The 17635-nt window shown below is 38.4% G+C and overlaps 1 protein-coding gene across 2 annotated transcripts; it reads right to left on the bottom strand.

Moving 5' to 3' along the window:
• Positions 1-2117: 2117 nt before the first annotated feature.
• Positions 2118-17132, bottom strand: LOC131894042 (zinc finger protein 271-like). Of its 2 annotated transcripts, XM_059244186.1 has the most exons (6): positions 17037-17132; positions 15942-16068; positions 15570-15662; positions 12182-12266; positions 9121-9247; positions 2118-6816 (listed from the first exon to the last, which is right to left on the bottom strand). In XM_059244186.1, the coding sequence occupies exons 4-6, from the start codon at positions 12209-12211 to the stop codon at positions 4010-4012; spliced, it is 2964 nt and encodes a 987-aa protein (XP_059100169.1). In that variant the 5' UTR covers positions 12212-12266; positions 15570-15662; positions 15942-16068; positions 17037-17132; the 3' UTR covers positions 2118-4009. The 2 variants fall into 2 exon arrangements, with proteins under 2 accessions (XP_059100169.1, XP_059100174.1); XM_059244191.1 differs by lacking the exons at positions 15942-16068; positions 17037-17132 and having other exon boundaries at positions 2118-3926; positions 4336-6816; positions 15570-15657.
• Between the last annotated feature and the right edge of the window lie 503 nt (positions 17133-17635).

The following is a 17635-nucleotide window of genomic DNA, read 5'->3' on the forward strand; positions in this document are numbered from 1 at the left end:
TTTTTTTAATGTATGAGTGCTCTGCATATACACCTGCATCTCAGAAGAGGGCACCAGATCCTATTATAGATGATTGTGAGCCACCACATGGTTGCTGGGCATTGAACTCAAGATCTCCGGAAAAGCAGCTGGCAGAAGCCATGCTGTCACCCCCGGAAATGGTGCATAAATGTTTGGTGAATGGAGCTCCTTGTGGCAAGGCCCTTTAAAGAATCTCATCCAGCTGGCAGGGACCTGTGGAAGCAATGCTGCAGACCCCTGTGCTGATCCTAAGAAGCTCATGGACTTCAGGCTTCTCTAACTTTCACTATGTTTATTCTCATGTTAATTCTTAGTCTTGTTTTGTCAGTTGGGATTGTAGCTGAGTTTACTGGGAACAAAAACTTATAAGTTTCTACAAAGAAATTAAAACTTTCTGCATTCATTCACAGAAACGAGTTTCTCCAGTCACCCCTGGCTGCCTTTGCCATCATTCTGAGTGAGAAAGGAGAACCCACTAGGGCTAAAGGTTCTTGCTTAATTAACTATCCTAAAAAAAGAGAACTGTATTCTAAAAAAATTAAGAACTTGGGAGAAAGTTTCTTAAAAACTTATAGGGACACGTAAGGAAAAGGTAAAGGATATGAAAGGTCAGAAATATCTCTGGTACCAGGACATGAATGGTTAGATATTTTTTCCAGTTAAAACTGTCAGTTCCCTTGGAAGTAGAAAGTACACATAGAAACTGCTAGGAAGAAACTATCTTGTTCCCACAGCTAAAAATTTAAGTAAACATTACCATTTTGGGAATTTATAAGGAATAGAATAACTGTTGTACACATAAAACTGATACACAGATTAATATTTAGAAATTGATTCAGACCTGAAAATATCCTAGATATGGCATCATACATTCAGCAGATTACAAAAATATAAAAGTATCACGTTGTTAAGGACTAATCATAAGCCTCTTTTTTTTTTTTTAAGCTGCATGTTTGCTGTTGGCTAGGGCACTGTATGAATAAGATGTGTCTGGCCAGATATAATCATTTGGCTTGCAATATAAAAATTAATGATATGGGGTAAAGGTCTATGATGTTAAGGGAGTAGGAAAGAGGAAAAGAAACTAAAATGGGCAAATCTTCATGATTCTTGGAAAATGATTAAAGAGAAATGTATTACAACTACTCATGTTTGAATGCATTAGAACTTGTATAAAAGCAGCTTGAGTTATTCAATGCCATCTGTTTGAAAGACAACTGGTGGTCAGACTCTTCATTTTTGGCCAATTTCACACCTCTGTACTCCAGCTCAGAACTCTGCTGGAACTGGACTCCAGCAAGTAGCCAGTGCTCTTAACCTCTGAGCCATCTCTCCAGCCCCTGCATAAAAACTCTTGATTCAGAATCAGGTGCAACATCATAGGATCATAATTCCGCCATCTCTATATGAGGCTCCTTGATACTGCTTCACAGAGTTTGCAGCTACACAGTCACCCTTCCAATCACAAATGGGAAATCTGTTCACCTGTCTAATGCATTTGTTAGCAGTGTGTGCTTCTGATTTCCTTTTTTCCTTCTTTTTTAAGAAATAGAGTAAAAGCAGAGATGCCACTCAGGACACCTGTTACAGCTGGTCAGTGAGCAGCACTCATCACAGTTGGCATGTTCTATGTTTTCCACTGACACATCCGAAAACCAATCTTCTGGCCTAAACCCTCTATGCTATAAAAGTAGTCACGAAAACAATTCTCACCTAATGTGCATCAAATTCTCTCTCTGCCTAGTCAGTATGCACACTACAGGTTGTACTAACCATCTCAGTTCATGTTTCAACAAACAATACCGCGAAACCCTTAATGTTCATACACATACCCACATCAGTTGGATATGACTATCCTACTGCACTGAAATCTCTGAAACATATATATTCTAATATAGTGCTTCAGAATTGGAATAAGTACTTCCTCATCTTTTCTCAGTATTTCAAAATAATCCTCAAGCACAATCCTGGGAATTTCTAAGGCATAAATGATCATGTACACATTGTCTTCTTCATATGTTATCTCTTTAAAGTTTCATAATTTGCAGATATTTGTATGGATCAACTCACACATGAAATGAAGCTGAAAGTAAGTCTTTATTAAAGCATTTTCTTAAGATTTATTTCAAAATGAATTTTCTAGTGTGTCTACAATATTACAGTTGCTTAAAGGATTAACAAAAAGAGCTGAAATTCAATCGTTTGTGGGGGAGGCTTATAGAGTAGAATTTCTAAGGTAAAACAAGAAACAAGGATGCAACAGTGTTCATACTTGCCCATGAGCAGCAATGTTCTGAGGTTCATTAAAGCATGAGTGAAACACAGATTCTAAGCATTAGAGGAATGCATAGACACAGCCCAGTTTGGAATATGTCTCTGACAGTTTGGTAGACATATTTTCATTTGTCCCCCTGCAGACTGCTCTCTCTCTCTCTCTCTGAATGCTACAAAGAAAGCAGCCTCTTTTCTGAGGCTCTGTAAGCCTGTAAGTTCTGTCTGTGTTGAGCTCCTTTAACCAGACCAGGTACTACTATGGCAGCAAGCTTGGAGCAGTGAGCACCAACAATCTTCCCTAATTTAGTCCACTCAAATACTTTCTCTACTATCATTTTTCTGATGTACATGCAATTTGGAGGAATAAGATCAGCACATGTTTCATGAGAGTTGTTTCCTGGGGAAAACACAAAATATGCATGTGTTTAACCACCCAAATGGGGACTAACAACACAACCAAATATGGATGCCACTGAAATCCATCTTGTTAAATCAATGAGCTTTACTGGATTATGGGAATATGGAGTGTTGCAAAATATGATTACACTGTGCAAAGCTGTGTCACTGTGATTGGTTTAATAAGAAGGTAAAGGGTCAATAGCTAGGTAGGGAGAATAGGCAGGTCTTCTGGGAAATGGAACTGGGGATGAATCTAGGCATGCAGAGGAGAAGCCAGCAAGATGCAGAATGAGTTGGAGGTACAGAATGAAAGGTAAAAAGCCACATGCTAGTACATAGATTTAAAAAAATGGGACAATTTAAGATATAGGAGCTAGTTAGGAACAAGCCTAAAGTATAGGCCAAGCTTTCATAATTAGTAAGTCTCCCTGTTTTTATTTGTGAGCTGGCGTCCCAAAGAAACATATGGCTACCAAGGAGCCATTTATAGGGACAAAGGGGACTCAAAGATAATTGCCCCCATGAAACTCCAACCTAGCATGAGATGTAGATTATGAACACTGGACACCTGGAACACACTGCCCACCTGCAGGTATTCCCATAGGTTAAAGGGTGTCCTATCTTTGTGGCTCAATTAAAGCCCCATCTAAGAAGCATAATTGGCATGAGTTTCTTCATGGGTGTTAAACACAGTGAATCCTGTGAGATTCAGATACTTCTTGAAGCTATTGCGTGGTTATTTCCTATCTTAATCAGTTTCCCTTTAGGATGGAATCTTTTAGTCTCCAGGAACTGGCTACACAAGAGCATATTCATAAGGTTTCTCCATTTTGTATTCATTATAAAATATTTGCAGTTGAAATAGTATGTTTTACAGAAAATTTTTGTACATTGCCACATTTTTAGAATTTTCCTCAGTATGAACTTTTGATATTTTCTAAGACATTAACATCACTTAAAGGGTTTCACAAGTTTTTCATGTTCAAAATGATTTTCTAGTGTGGAGCCTTTAGTGGTCTCTAAAGACATAGCTTGGATATGTCTTTACTACGGAAACTTTCTCCACAGAATGTATTTTTTGATGTTTTCTTAGACATGAGAGGCAGGTAAAGTCTTTGCCACTTGCAATACATTTGTAAGGTTTCTCATCTCTATGAATTTTCTGATGCAGCCTAAGATATGAGTCAGTGGTAAAGGATTTCTCACATTAACAACATTTGTAACGTTTCTCTCTAGTATGAAATTTCTGATGAAATCCAAGGTATGAGCCACTGGTGAAGGATTTCTCACATTCACTACATTTGTAATGTATGAATTATCTGATGCACTCTAACATATGACCTACTGGTAAAAGATTGGTCACATTCACTGCATTTGTAAGGTTTCTCTCCTGTATAAATTCACTGATGGGTTCGAAGTTGGCATTTCTATATAAAGCATTTGCCACATTCATTACATTTGTAGGTTTCTTTCCTTTATGAATTTGCTGGTGTTCTCTAAGTTTGACTTTCAGGTTAAAGCATTTACCACATTCACTGCATTCATAAGGTTTCTCCCAAGTATGAATTTTCTGATGTATCTTAAGATGTTGTTTCTTGATAAAGGATATATCACATTCACTACATTTGTAAGGTTTCTCACCTCTATGAATTTTCTGATGCAGTCTAAGATATGAGCCAGTGGTAAAGGATTTCTGACATTCACCACATTTGTAAGGTTTCTCTCCTGTATGAAATTTCTGATGTATTCTAAGATATGACCCACTGGTAAAGGATTTCTCACATTCATTGCATTTATAAGGTTTCTCACCTGTATGAGTTCTCTGATGCAACTGAAGAGATGAACAACTGGTAAAGGATTTCTTACATTCACTGCATTTGTAAGGATTCTCTTCTGCATGAATTTTCTGATGGCTTCTAAGATCTGAACCAACTGAAAAGGATTTCTCACACTCACTACATTTATAAGGCCTCTCTCCTGTATGAACTGTCAGATGTCTCCTCAGCTGTTGTTTCTGGATAAACCCTTTGCCACATTCATTACATTTGTAAGGTCTCTCACCTGTATGAATGTTCTGATGCAATTGAAGAGATGAACTACTGGTAAAGGATTTCTCACAATCACTACATTTAAAAGGCCTCTTTCCTGTATGCATTGTCTGATGTCTTCTAAGTTGGTGTTTCTGGATAAATGATTTGTCACATTCACTGCATTTGTAAGGTTTCTCACCTGTATGAATTCTCTTATGCAATCGAAGAGATGAACTACTGCTAAAAGATTTCTGACATTCACTACATTTGTAAGGACTCTCTTCTGCATGAATTTTCTGATGGCTTCTAAGATCTGAGCCAAGTGAAAAGGATTTCTCACATTCACTACATTTGTAAGGCTTCTCTCCTGTATGAATTGTCTGATGTCTCAAAAGCTGTTGTTTTTGAACAAAATCTTTGCTACATTCATTACATTTGTACGGTCTCTCACCAGTATGAAATTTCCGATGCAATCGAAGAGATGAACTACTGCTAAAGGATTTCTTACATTCACTACATTTGTAAGGATTTTCTTCTGTATGAATTTTCTGATGGCTTCTAAGATCTGAACCAACTGAAAAGGATTTCTCACACTCACTACATTTATAAGGCCTCTCTCCAGTATGAATTGTCTGATGTCTCCTCAGCTGTTGTTTCTGGATAAACCCTTTGCCACATTCATTACATTTGTAAGGTCTCTCACCCTTATGAATGTTCTGATGCAATTTAAGGTATGAACTACTGGTAAAGGATTTCTCACATTCACTACATTTATAAGGCTTCTCACCTGTGTGAATGTTCTGATGCAATCGAAGAGATGAACTACTAGTAAAGCCTTTTCCACATTCACTGCATTTGTATGGTTTCACACCTGTATGAAATTTCTGATGCAATCTAAGATATGAACTACGGGCAAAGGATTTCTCACATTCAGTGCATTTATAAGGCCTCTCTCCAGTATGAATTGTCTGATGTCTCCTAAGATGGTTTTTCTGGAAAAAAGACTTGTCACATTCATTACATTTGTAATTCTTCTCCCCAGTATGAAGTTTCTGATGGGTTTTTAGATGTGTCTGCTGGGTAAAGCATTTGCCACATTCCCCACACTTGTAAGGTTTCTCCCCTGTATGAATTCTTTGATGTGTTTTAAGTTTGGCTTTCTGAAAAAAAGATTTACCACATTCAGTGCATTTGTAAGGTTTCTCTCCTGTGTGAATCCTCTGATCTGTTTTAACACCTAAAGCAATGGAAAGGGATTTGTCACATTCATTAAATCCATCAAGTTTCTCTCCATTATGGCTACTATCATGGTATTCAAGGTGTGACAAAATGTTGAAGTTACTACATTGCTTACATTCATGAGACTTCTCTCCTCTATGAAGTTTCTGATGTTTTCCAAGATCTGAGCAGCAAATGAAGGACTTGCCATAATCAGTAAATTTGTAAATTTTCTCTCCAGGGTGGATTCTGTAATGTCTTTTAAATTCTGATGAATCATAAAAGCACTTACTACTTTCAGTACATTTGTAGGGTTTTTCTCCATAATGGATGTTGTTATGTACTTTGAGTTGTGATAGAAGCAGAAAGAAATTACTACATTCTGTACAGTTATAAGGTTTCTCCTCTGTATGAGATCCTTTATGTCTACTGAGGATTGAGTATGTCTTGAAGCATTTTCTACATTTCTGGCATTGCTCTGGTTTCTTTCCATTGTGGAGTTCTTCCAGTGTGAGTTTTTGTCTAGAGTCAAAAGATTTATCATTCTCTGTATTTTTGTGTTCTTCCTTTCCAGTGTGGATTCGTAGATTTTGGCTAATGATGGAACACAAATTTAAACAGTTTACACAGTCCTTATATTTGGAAGGTTCTTCTCCTGTGTTCCCACTTCTTTGTCTGGTTGAGTTTAATAATTCAACAGAGGCATCTACAGTATCACTTGTGTCGTAAGGTGTACATGTAAAAAATTCATGTATAACTTTGCAAAGATCATTACATTTAAAAGCCTTCTCTTGGATAGTCACATAATCATGGACAATATGCTTTGAGCCATGGTGAAGGTCATTCTCATATTCAACACACATGTGACGGTTGTCTGGAAAATTAGCACAATTAAGGATTACAGGGATTGATTCATGAATAACAGATTCAATAGCTGAATTTCTCTTAAAAAAGGTGAACAAACAATTCTTAGGAATAGAGCTTTGAGCAGATGCCTTTTGCGCTTAACTATCATTATATGGAAGCTCAGAACCTCCACTCAAACTAATTTCCTTCTCATTCTTATCTAAACCTTGTAGAAGGTCAAATAAGTGATTGAACAAAAATGAACTCTGAGAAAGGAGCTCTTTGAAGGATCATACAAAGGAAGATCCCACATTTCCTTGTTGTGTATGCATCTGAGACACAGTCATATCATGTTGCCTTCTTTGGTTAGGAACTTACTTTGTAACCCAGGCTGGAATGAAACTCACCTCTTGCTTCATCCTCCCCAATGCTATGATTAAAACCATACCAAGACTAAATATAGAGACTATATCTCAAACAATAAGTAAATAAACAAAAACAACAACATGCTCACCATCAAAAACTCTTCCTTTAATTAAAAACCTCTCCTTTTGAGGGCTCTAATGGGAAGCATGGATTTCCTTGGAAAGGGGAAATAGAAGGAATACTGTGAGTGGAATGGAGTGGGGATGGGAACAGGAAAGATCAGGTTGAGGGGCAAGAATGGAGGGAGAGAATATGGGAAGAGACAACTGGAATTGGAGAGCACTGGCGTGGTGTGTGTGTGTGTGTGTGTGTGTGTGTGTGTGTGTAAACTTAATGCAGTAGAAACTCCCAGAATTCTGTGAGGGTGACCTCAGGAAGAACTAGAAACAGAGGATTCAGAGCCTGAACTACCTATCCTCTGTAACCAGGTAAGGCTTACAATGGTGGGACTGGGATACCAACTGAGGCATACAACCTTCCACCTGCCAGATGTGCTGGGGCAATGGAGGTAAAGAATTTGTGGGAGTGGCCAACCAATAACTGGTCTAATTTGAGGTCAACATCATGAAAAGAAGTCCATGCCCAAAATTGCCTGGATGACCAACAACCTGAGGCTAGATAGCCTTGAAACATATGATAGAAAAAAATCAATAAAATGACTCCCAATGATATTCATAGATACTCATACATCAGTGTCTGGTCTAATCATCATCGGAGAGGCTACCAGCAGCATCTAACGGGAGCAGATACAGAACACACAGCCAAACATTAGGCAGAGTTCAAATTGGAGAGCTCTATCAGGTCTGTCCCCTTGGAGCTCAGCGAACTCCAAGGAATAAGGGGAGAAGTGTGGGAGCCAGAGAGGTCAAGGACACCAGGAGAACAAAGCCCACAGACATCAGCTAGGTAAGACTCATAGGGGCTCACAGAGACTAAAGGGGCAATCATGGAGACTGCATTCGTCTGCCCTAGGTCCTCTGCATATATGTTATGGTTGCTAGGTTGGTGTTTTTATGAGACCATTAACAGTGAGAGTGAGGACATCTCTAACTCTTTTGACTGCTTTTGAAACCCTTTCTTCCTACTGTGTTGCCTCATCCAGTCTTAATGTGAAAGATTGTGTCTAGTCCTTGTTTTTGTGTTTGCTTGGCTTTTTTTGTTTGTTTGTTTGTTTGTTTTTGGAGTTTTCTTTTTGTTGTTGTTTTTTTTTGTTTTGTTTTTTTTTGTTTTCAAGACAGGGTTTCTCTATGTAGCCTTGGCTGTCCTGGAACTCACTCTGTAGACCAGACCAGGCTGGCCTTGAGCTCAGAGATCTGCAGGTCTCTGCCTCCTGAGTGCTGGGATTAAAGGGATGTGCTATCACTGCCCTGCTGTGTATAATCTTATTGAATTTTGTTATGCTATGTTCAGTTGAGATATCTGAGAGGCCTGCTCCTGTCTGAAAGGAAATAGGGGGAGTGAATCTGGGGGAGAGGGGAGAATGGGGGAGATGGGAGGAGAACAATGAGGGGAAACTTGTGACCAAATACACTGTAAATAAAAACCAAAGAAAACTCATTTTTTAAAAAATCAGAAACAGAATAGTTTAATCTTATAGTAAAATCAAAACATTGCAGTTACTTAGTATACTGCAATGTATGTCCTTTCCCTAAATATTCACTTTTCTTTGAGCTTTGAGGTTTTCAGTAAAAACAAGTAAGAGGGCTAGAGAGATCAGGCAGTATATATCATTGGTTACTCTTCCAGAGAACACAAAAATATAAAGAAAGCACCATGAAAAGATTATGTTGATAACCAGCCTTTCCCTTATTTCTAGAAGTCTCTAGATAGTCCAGGGAGTTTACATACATACAAGTATGTAAATACAAATGACAACTAAGGAATTCTACAAGAAGAGCATTCTTACCTACAAAGACTAGATTGCTGTAATTCTCCAACATCACATCCATGTACAAAGCTCTCTGAGCAGAGTCCAGACATTCCCACTCTTCATGGGAGAAGTCCACAGCTACATCCTGGAATGTCAACTGACCCTGTAATGGAAAATTACACATTTACTGTAAGCTACTGGACAAAATGCTTCCCTAGGTAAAAGACACCTAAAAAATTAGAGATACTTTTGTGATACAGGTAAGGTATGAATATTAGTTTCAAACACAAATTTTCAAAATGTGCTACAGAGATGGCTCAGCAGTTAACGGAACTGGCTGCTCTTCCAGAGGACCACAGTTTGGCTCCCAGCACCTGGATGGCACCATTCCAGTTCCATGGGATCCAATGGTCTCTTCTAAATTCTATAGGCAGGGGACACAGGTAGCACTCACACATATATTCAGTCAAATATACCCACACACATAAGATAAAACTGAAAGTTAATTTTAATAAAAGATACTTTCTAGAATAGTCACTCTATATTGTTTTTCCTATCTCTGTAAAAACAAGATGACATAATAGTATTACAATCAGCAAATTTATAAGGAACATAAGATACATACTTAAGGTCTAGATTCAGGAATGTACCTTTACAAAGTCTATCTTGAAATCAAAGAGGATCACAGAGTCATATCTCACAAGAAAAATTTAGGATGAGCAAAACTCAAAAAATTTGCTTCTAAATTCTACAACTCTCAACTTTGCTCAAATATGGATGCTACAGCAATCCTCTTTGCAGCCGAGCCTCACATGACTCTATTCTAACATTCAGTTCAGATCCTGAGCCCTAGATACAATCCTTCACACTTTCTAGAACAAAGAGGTAGAATATAGAATGAAGAATTCATGGATAAATTAAAAGTCAGAGATTTTTCTTTAAATAGTAGAGTATAACATCAGTGCATACATCCAACATTCTAAATAAGCCATAGAATCAACTATTCTGTGAAGTTTTTTATGAAAATATTTATAGGCATGAACTAAAAAGAAAAATCATATCTAAATTTTTCTAAAAGTAGACACAACCAATACTTATGAAGAACAATTTCAGAAATTCCATATGGGGTTTCACTATAGGATGAGAAAAATATTTACAAATAAACATTGTAATGTGACAATGCATTCAATGAAGTACAAAGATTTTATGTTTGAAATGAAGGTATTAAGTATGTGAGAATTATTCTAACTCCCTATTAGTTTTGAATATATTACTGCTCATGAGATTTGCTCAATTGAAAATTCCAATCTTCAAATTTCAACTCTATTCTTTTCTTCAGTATTTGAGCTGAATTGTCTAACAGGACTTTGTTTTGCATAGATAAGAATTATTTATGATTTCTCCTTCATTTTTCCAAAAATAGAAGACATGAGGTTATATACTAGCTCTGCACCACAAATTGAATGTGCACCACAGATGTAAACCTGGGGGCTGGAAAGATGGCTCAGAAGTAAAGGACATTTGCTGTTCTTGCAGAGAAACTGAGCTTCATTTTCTCTACACATAGGTCAGCTCAATACAGTATCTAACTCTAGTGCCAAGGGTTAGGGCTTCACAGGAATCATGTAGGCATGCAGTGCACAGAAAAACATGCAGATGAACTCTCACATACTTAAATTAAAATATGTTTAAACAATGAAAAGGAAACCTATCCTTTGCAACAATTCTTCAAAGTCTCTACATATGTAATCTATAGTTTCAGGGAAAGAAAAAATGTAAGGTCAGAGAGCCTTCTTCCTTCAAACGAAAAGAAGAGGGTAATGTCATTAGAGGAGACATTTACTTATGCTTGAAAATTGATGGCTTATATACAGCACCAAGTCAATGTTCTTTAGGAAATTCTTACTGATATATTCAACATGATGCAATATAGAGGCAGAGACATTAGTGCTTATACGTTGTCTGAAAAATAAAACAAGACAAGAGAAAATACTGCTCTGTCTATTGAGAACTTTGCACCGAGCACTTTTTATCTAGAGAATGATGTGAGCAGGGTCATCTCTCCTGAGACAAAAAGATTTCAGGTGTCAATACACCCATCATCACTGTGTGACATCAAATGCAAAAGAGAATCCAGTATATTGAAATTTGCATCTCATAAAAACATCCGTTTTTACAGCAAGAGCAAGCCACATATTCCTTCCACTATCTGTGCTTCCTAGGTAGGGTGCTGAAATATTTAGTACTAGGATTCAAGACAGTGCATCTCTTCTAATTCTACATTTCCATAAATTGCTCAGTCATGTCAGCCAAAGTTTCATGTACTTTGATGGTCACTATCATAAACCTTGCTTTGGAAAACTGACCAAATCTGGCATGCAATCTATGCTGCACATGAAATCTTCCTTCCTCTCTAATATTTAAGGACACAAGTCCATTCTCTATAGGAAATGGTCATCAACATAGTTCTTTGATTGATTAACCCCCTGAGAAATATATGTCCTCATAGAAATAACAGAGGAAGGCTACAATGGGACAAGGCTGTGCTACAGAGCTGAAAGATTTAAGGACTTAACTCTGACAATCAGAAAAGAAAATGAAAGAAAGAACACTAGAAAATAAATACTTTAGAAAATGTAGTGATTTGAATAGGAATGGCCCCATAGGCTCATAGGTTTAAATGCTTGGTCAACAGGGACTAAAACAATTAGGAGGTGTGGCTTTGTTGGAGCAGGTATGGCCTTATTAAATGAAGTATATCACTAGGGGTAGGCTACAACACTTTCAGAAGCTCAAACCAGGTCCTGTCTTTTTCTTCCTGCTGCCTGCTGATCCAGATGAACTCTTAGCTCCTTCTCCAGTACCACATCTGCCTGTACAACGCCATGCTTCCTGCCCTGACAATAAAGGTCTAAACTTCCCAACCTGTAAACCAGGCCCAATTAAATGTTTTCCTTTATAAGAGATGCTGTGGTCATGGTGTCTCCTCACAGCAATAGAAATCCTAAGACAGATGACATAAGCAGAGGAAGAGAAATAAATGCTCACATGGTTTCAATAATAACAATTTTCAAAGAAATGTGGACATGACACTGACCTGGGCTGCATTTATAGGAGAGTCATCCATTCTTCCTATTGGTCTTCTCTGAGTTTCTGTCTCAGCAATAAATACCAGAACTCTTCTTGATATTTCACATCAAGGTATGAAAAATACAAAGCTAATATTAACAATTTGTTACGGACAATGCCAAAACACATAAGAACACGAAAATGCAAAATGATACTAAAGGTCTTCTCGACGTTTCTACAGACAGGGGAGCATGGAAAGATATATTTTGAGTGGTGAAAGAAAACAACTATTAACATTATCATTGCACCCAGAAACAGGGGCTCTTAAAATTCATGGAGAAGGAAGTTTACTTGAAGAAAGTTATGAAATAACACAGCTCATGCACTCAAGCAGCACTGAGGCAAAACATACATAGAAAACTCAGAGAGAAACTATCAAGGAGAACACAGGAAATAAGATATTTTACATAAAGGATAGAGAAGAGCTGAAGCGTAGCAACCATGTCCAAAACACAAACACAGCAAAACACTATTTCAATTTCAAGAGAGAAAATACTACCAGTAATCAACGACCCAGGATATTAAAACGAACAAAACACATAATCAAGAAGGCCCTGTGATATGAAAATCTCAGAAGAAATAAAGACAAACTTGTACAAGATTTTTTGATGAACTCCTAATGGAACTAGGAAGAAATGGAACAGGACTCGCCACAGTAAAGGGAACATGTGTCACACATAGGCCAACAATATTATGTACAGAAAAAAAAATGAAAACTGTGAGGAGAGGAAGATGCTTGTGCTCTCCAGACTTATTGAATCAAGAGACACAAGAGTGGGCTAGTGAAATCTGATTAAGACAAAGGATAAAAAAGAGGAACAGATAGGAAAACAAGAATTCAAACCCCATTTCAATGATGAAGTCATACACAAAATGCCACACAGATATCATGGGAAAATCTTAGACTTGATAAATGCTTTAAGTACTATTGAAAAACACAAAACTACCACACAAGGTGACTACTTCCTCTCTATATCAATAATGACAATTTGTGAAGTAAACTAGAAAATTAAACCAATCAGGTTGCATCAAAAAGATCTAGAAATAATGCTAAGTAATAATGAATTTGCTCTTATGAGGAAATTTTTAAGGCACTCAGAAAAAAATGAAAATTATTACTACACAAAGAAATGGATTTCCACGTACTCTAACTGACAAACAACCTGGTATAAATGGTTATATTAACAGCAATGGGCAAAATCTGTGCAACTCACAGCAGAAAAATATTGCTATCTTCCACTAAAATAAAAATGGAAACAGTCACATTGAACTGGAAAATCAAAAATATCAAAACTATCCTAAGAAAGATTATTCCTGGGGCTATCACAGGATCTGACCAAATATAATTCAGAAGCATCCTGCACATGAAGAAACATATAGAACTTTAAACAGAACAGAGAACCTAGAAATAAACATGCAGCAGAGAGGTAATGTAAGCCAAATAGGTCAAACCCAGAAAAACGAAAGACCCTTTGAACATTCAGTGCTTGGGAAAAGGACTGTCCATTTGAAGAACAGTGATACTAGATCCCTATCTCTCATCTTACACAAAAATGAACACAAACTATTTCAAAGACCTTCCTAGAAAACTTGAAATGCTGAAGGTACTAGAGGAAAGCAAGATTAAGTGCTTAATAATTCAGAAATAAGCAAACAGTGTCTGAAAGTGCTTTCAGGAGCACAAAAACCAACCGGGAAAAATGACAAAGGGATTTCATGGAGTACAATGCTGAGGTCAGAAAAGTGTAGCACAGGCCGGCGGTGTTTTCTGGAGAACTCTGCTCAGTCTACCTCCAGTGTCTAGGGTCCAGGAACCAAGATAGTCAGTGTCTTCTAGGGCTAGAGAGGTGGCTCAGCAGTTAAGAGCACTGGCTGCTCTTCCAGAGGACCCGGGTTCAAGTCCCAGCACCCACATGACAGCTCACAACTGTCTGTAACTCCAGTTTCAAGGGACCTGAAACTTCCCATGGCAAAACACTAATACACATAAAATTTTTTGTAAAAAAGTGTCTTCTCCAAAAACTGACATCAACAATAGACAGAATGCTGACATCAACAGTAGACAGAATGCATGAGACTACATAATGAATGCTGAATAAAATATATACATTTATTCAATATATATTAAGTAATATGTGTTTAAATATAATTGACACATATTTAATATATAAACATAGTACTTAATATTTGACAGTATTTTAAGTATACAATAATAGAATTCATATAATACATTTTAATACTGACTCACTGATAGCATGTTCTCATTCAAACAAGTGAAGAAATATAAAAGGATGTTTGTAAGATTCTAAATATCAAAATCCTACAAGCATTTCTTAAATATAAATAGAGAAATCTTCTTGAAATTTGAAAATGAGAAACCACAAAGAATTGAAAATTTTTCAGATAAAGATCAAACCCAGAGGTGATTTCAAAATATATTAAATTAGAGCAATGCAAAACAGTGAGAGTTGACATGAAGACAGAAGACAGGGGAAATCAATGGGAAGACAATGTAAATGGAGTTTAATACTCTGCACAGATATTAAGCAAATCTTATCAAAATCCTTCTAGTATTACTTTAGGAAATGGAGAAAATAATCATAAAAAATAGAAAAATCTGAAGGAACTACAAAATAATATATATATATTTGGTTTTTCGAGACAAGGTTTCTGTGTAACCACCAAGGCTATCCTGGAACTCACTTTGTAGACCAGGCTGGCCTAAAACTCACAGAGAGATCTGCCTGCATCTGCTGCCCTGAGTGCCAGGATTAAAGGCATGTGTCACCACCACCCGGCCAAAAAGCTCCAAATTCTAAGAGCAGAAAAAACCCAAAAGGCATCAGTTGTTCTAACTAAACATTATATTAGAATTATAGTAATAAAAACATTTAATATTGATAAGAAGACATGATCAGTGATGTAAACAGAAGAACGGCATCACTGACATGAAAAACCAAACTAAATTATATTTGCCTCTGAGTATTAATTCTTTTTTTTTTAAATTTATTTATTATGTATACAGGGTTCTGTCTGCATGTATGCCTGCAGGCCAGAAGAAGGCACCAGATCTCATTACAGATGGTTATGAGCCACCATGTGGTTGCTCGGAATTGAACTCAGGACCTCTGGAAGAACAGCCAGTGCTCTTAACCTCTGAGCCATCTCTCCAGCCCGAGTATTAATTCTTAAATAGAGTCTTCTAATACCTACAATAGGAATATTCTGCAATTATGCTCAGTGGAATTCTCTAGAATCATTTTGAATTAAATAGAGTCTGGTGAAACCAACTTCATGCCCTGTTTCTGCTATCACTTGAGCCCTTCCCTACTCCTTCCTCGGTCCCTCCTACACACCTGGATCCTTGGCTACTGTCTCCTCTCTCTTCACCATCCACGCCTTGTTTTTCTGATTCACAGGTGAGCAGATCTGGCTGAGCAGTGTGAGACCTGCGCAGGAGAAAAAGATTCTTCAGAAAGCACCTGGAACATTTCATGGAACAAAACTAAAAGATGTGTAACACCTGCCAAAGGATAAACATGAAGAGGAGAAAACATCACACACACACACACACACACACACACACACACACACACGTCTTTCTCTGAGGATTTCACTTTGCTCTCTGAGATGTGAGACTCATCCACACACAGCTCACACATGTGCAGAGTAGTTCTCCCAGGAACCCTCAGGAGGAGCAAGGGAGACTCAAAGAAAACTTTTCTCACCCTCAGAATCCAGACTGCTGCACTTCTCCAACAGGAGATCTCTGCAAAAAGCTCTGTGAGCAATATCTAGGCATTTCCATTCCTCCTATAAGAAGTCCAGAGTCACAGCACTGAATGTCAACAAACTCTGAAATAAAATACAACAGTTAGGTCACGTATGCATGGGCAGAGCACTTTTCTTCAACCAAAAAAAGTTTTTCTGATACAGGTGAGTGATCATAATTATTCAAAAGTTGATTTCTAAAACTGTGTTTCATGAGTTTGCTCTCTATAAAATATTGTGGCCTGATATACTCTCACAGCATGCATACTGCACTTGCCTGGACCTAAGATGTAACATGAGAACACAGCATATGAAGACACATTTCTGAATGCTGTATCCACATCCTAGACTGCATATATCTCGAAAAATTAATGGGCAGTGAAAACTTTGCCTAGTAAATGTAAAGTGTTTTCAGCCGTAACTGGGAGCGCTGATAAAGTATATTTGCTGATTCAATCAAATCTGCACTGGTTCCTCGTGTGATTACAATCTACAAAGTTGTGAGGGAATGCCTATTCCTCAAGGCGAAAGGCATTCTATTGAATAACCAAGTGGTAAAATGGAAGTTACAAAGCATGGGCGGCGCTGGAGCACGCCTTTAATCCCAGCACTCAGGAAGCAGAGCCAGGAGGATCTCTGTGAGTTTGAGGCCAGCCTGGTCTACAGAACCAGATCCAGGACAGGCACCAAAACTACACGGTGAAACCCTGTCTCGAAAAACCAAAATAACAAACAAACACCAACGCATGGATGAATTGAAATTCCAGGAGCTTTGGAACTGCCACAATAGCAAAGAAAACCCTGTTTGCAAATAACAGGCAGTGCAAATGCTCTACCAGATTATTTTATGAATTATTATATGACAAAATTCTGGGAACAGTATGATAAATGAAAAAAAAAATCATGATCAACTAAGTTCAGAGGATCTCAAACTTACCGACAACGGAAAGCTATCCACAACAGAATTTTGGAAGCTGTGTCCTTCTGAGCAGCCTCAGCGAGCACACCCCGGTCTCTCCCCTCCCGTGTCCCAGCCCCGCAGCTCCTCTGACCTGGGAGGTTCCAGGGCCGCCGGGCTGCGGTTCCCGCCACTGCGCTGCTGACTGGTGACTTTCCCAGGCCGCCCCGCGCGGAGACTGCGGCTCCGGGGAGATTCAGATCCCGAATACCCGCCGGGTCTTCCCAAACCAGTTCCGGATCAACCGGCTCCGGGTGTCAAACAGGGAATGGTGGAATTTCCTGTCACTTCAGCCTGGTTCCCAGGAGTGGCTCCCTCTGGCCTCGCCCAATACACCCCGCTTCCGGTTACGTGATTTCTCTAAACCCGCCTACCGGGGCTCTTTTTAGTTTGTCAACTCCACGCTGCTGGGTTTTTTTCTCTAAATTCCTCTGACTCAGCAGGTGTCCCCGCCCCATCGGGGACCCGTCCCTCCCACTCGGTCTCAGGCTGCCTTCCACACAGCTCCAGCTGTCAGGCTGCCCTGGACCCGCTCTGCACAGCCTCCCCACATGCTCGCTACCAGCCTAGACCAGACCTGCATCTAGGAGGACTCTGCACCTCGGAATCTGACCCCCACCCTGGGTTCTGAAACCTTGGGATACAAGTTATCCTGTGTTTGGAGCAAGAAGGTAGATGCACGTAGTTAGTATA

The sequence above is a fragment of the Peromyscus eremicus genome, chromosome 1, assembly GCF_949786415.1.
Source record: "Peromyscus eremicus chromosome 1, PerEre_H2_v1, whole genome shotgun sequence".
In the NCBI taxonomy this organism is placed as follows: Eukaryota; Metazoa; Chordata; class Mammalia; order Rodentia; family Cricetidae; genus Peromyscus; species Peromyscus eremicus.

What these genes read in the sequence shown, in the direction of transcription:
- LOC131894042 (XM_059244186.1), bottom strand. Translation starts at nt 12,211, where the DNA reads ATGGATGACTCTCCTATAAATGCAGCCCAG. An exon ending in CTCCTATAAATGCAGCCCAG is followed by an intron (nt 9,248 to 12,181) that starts GTCAGTGTCATG and finishes TTTCCATTACAG; the next exon opens with GGTCAGTTGACATTCCAGGA. An exon ending in CAGCAATCTAGTCTTTGTAG is followed by an intron (nt 6,817 to 9,120) that starts GTAAGAATGCTC and finishes CTAATTTTCCAG; the next exon opens with ACAACCGTCACATGTGTGTT.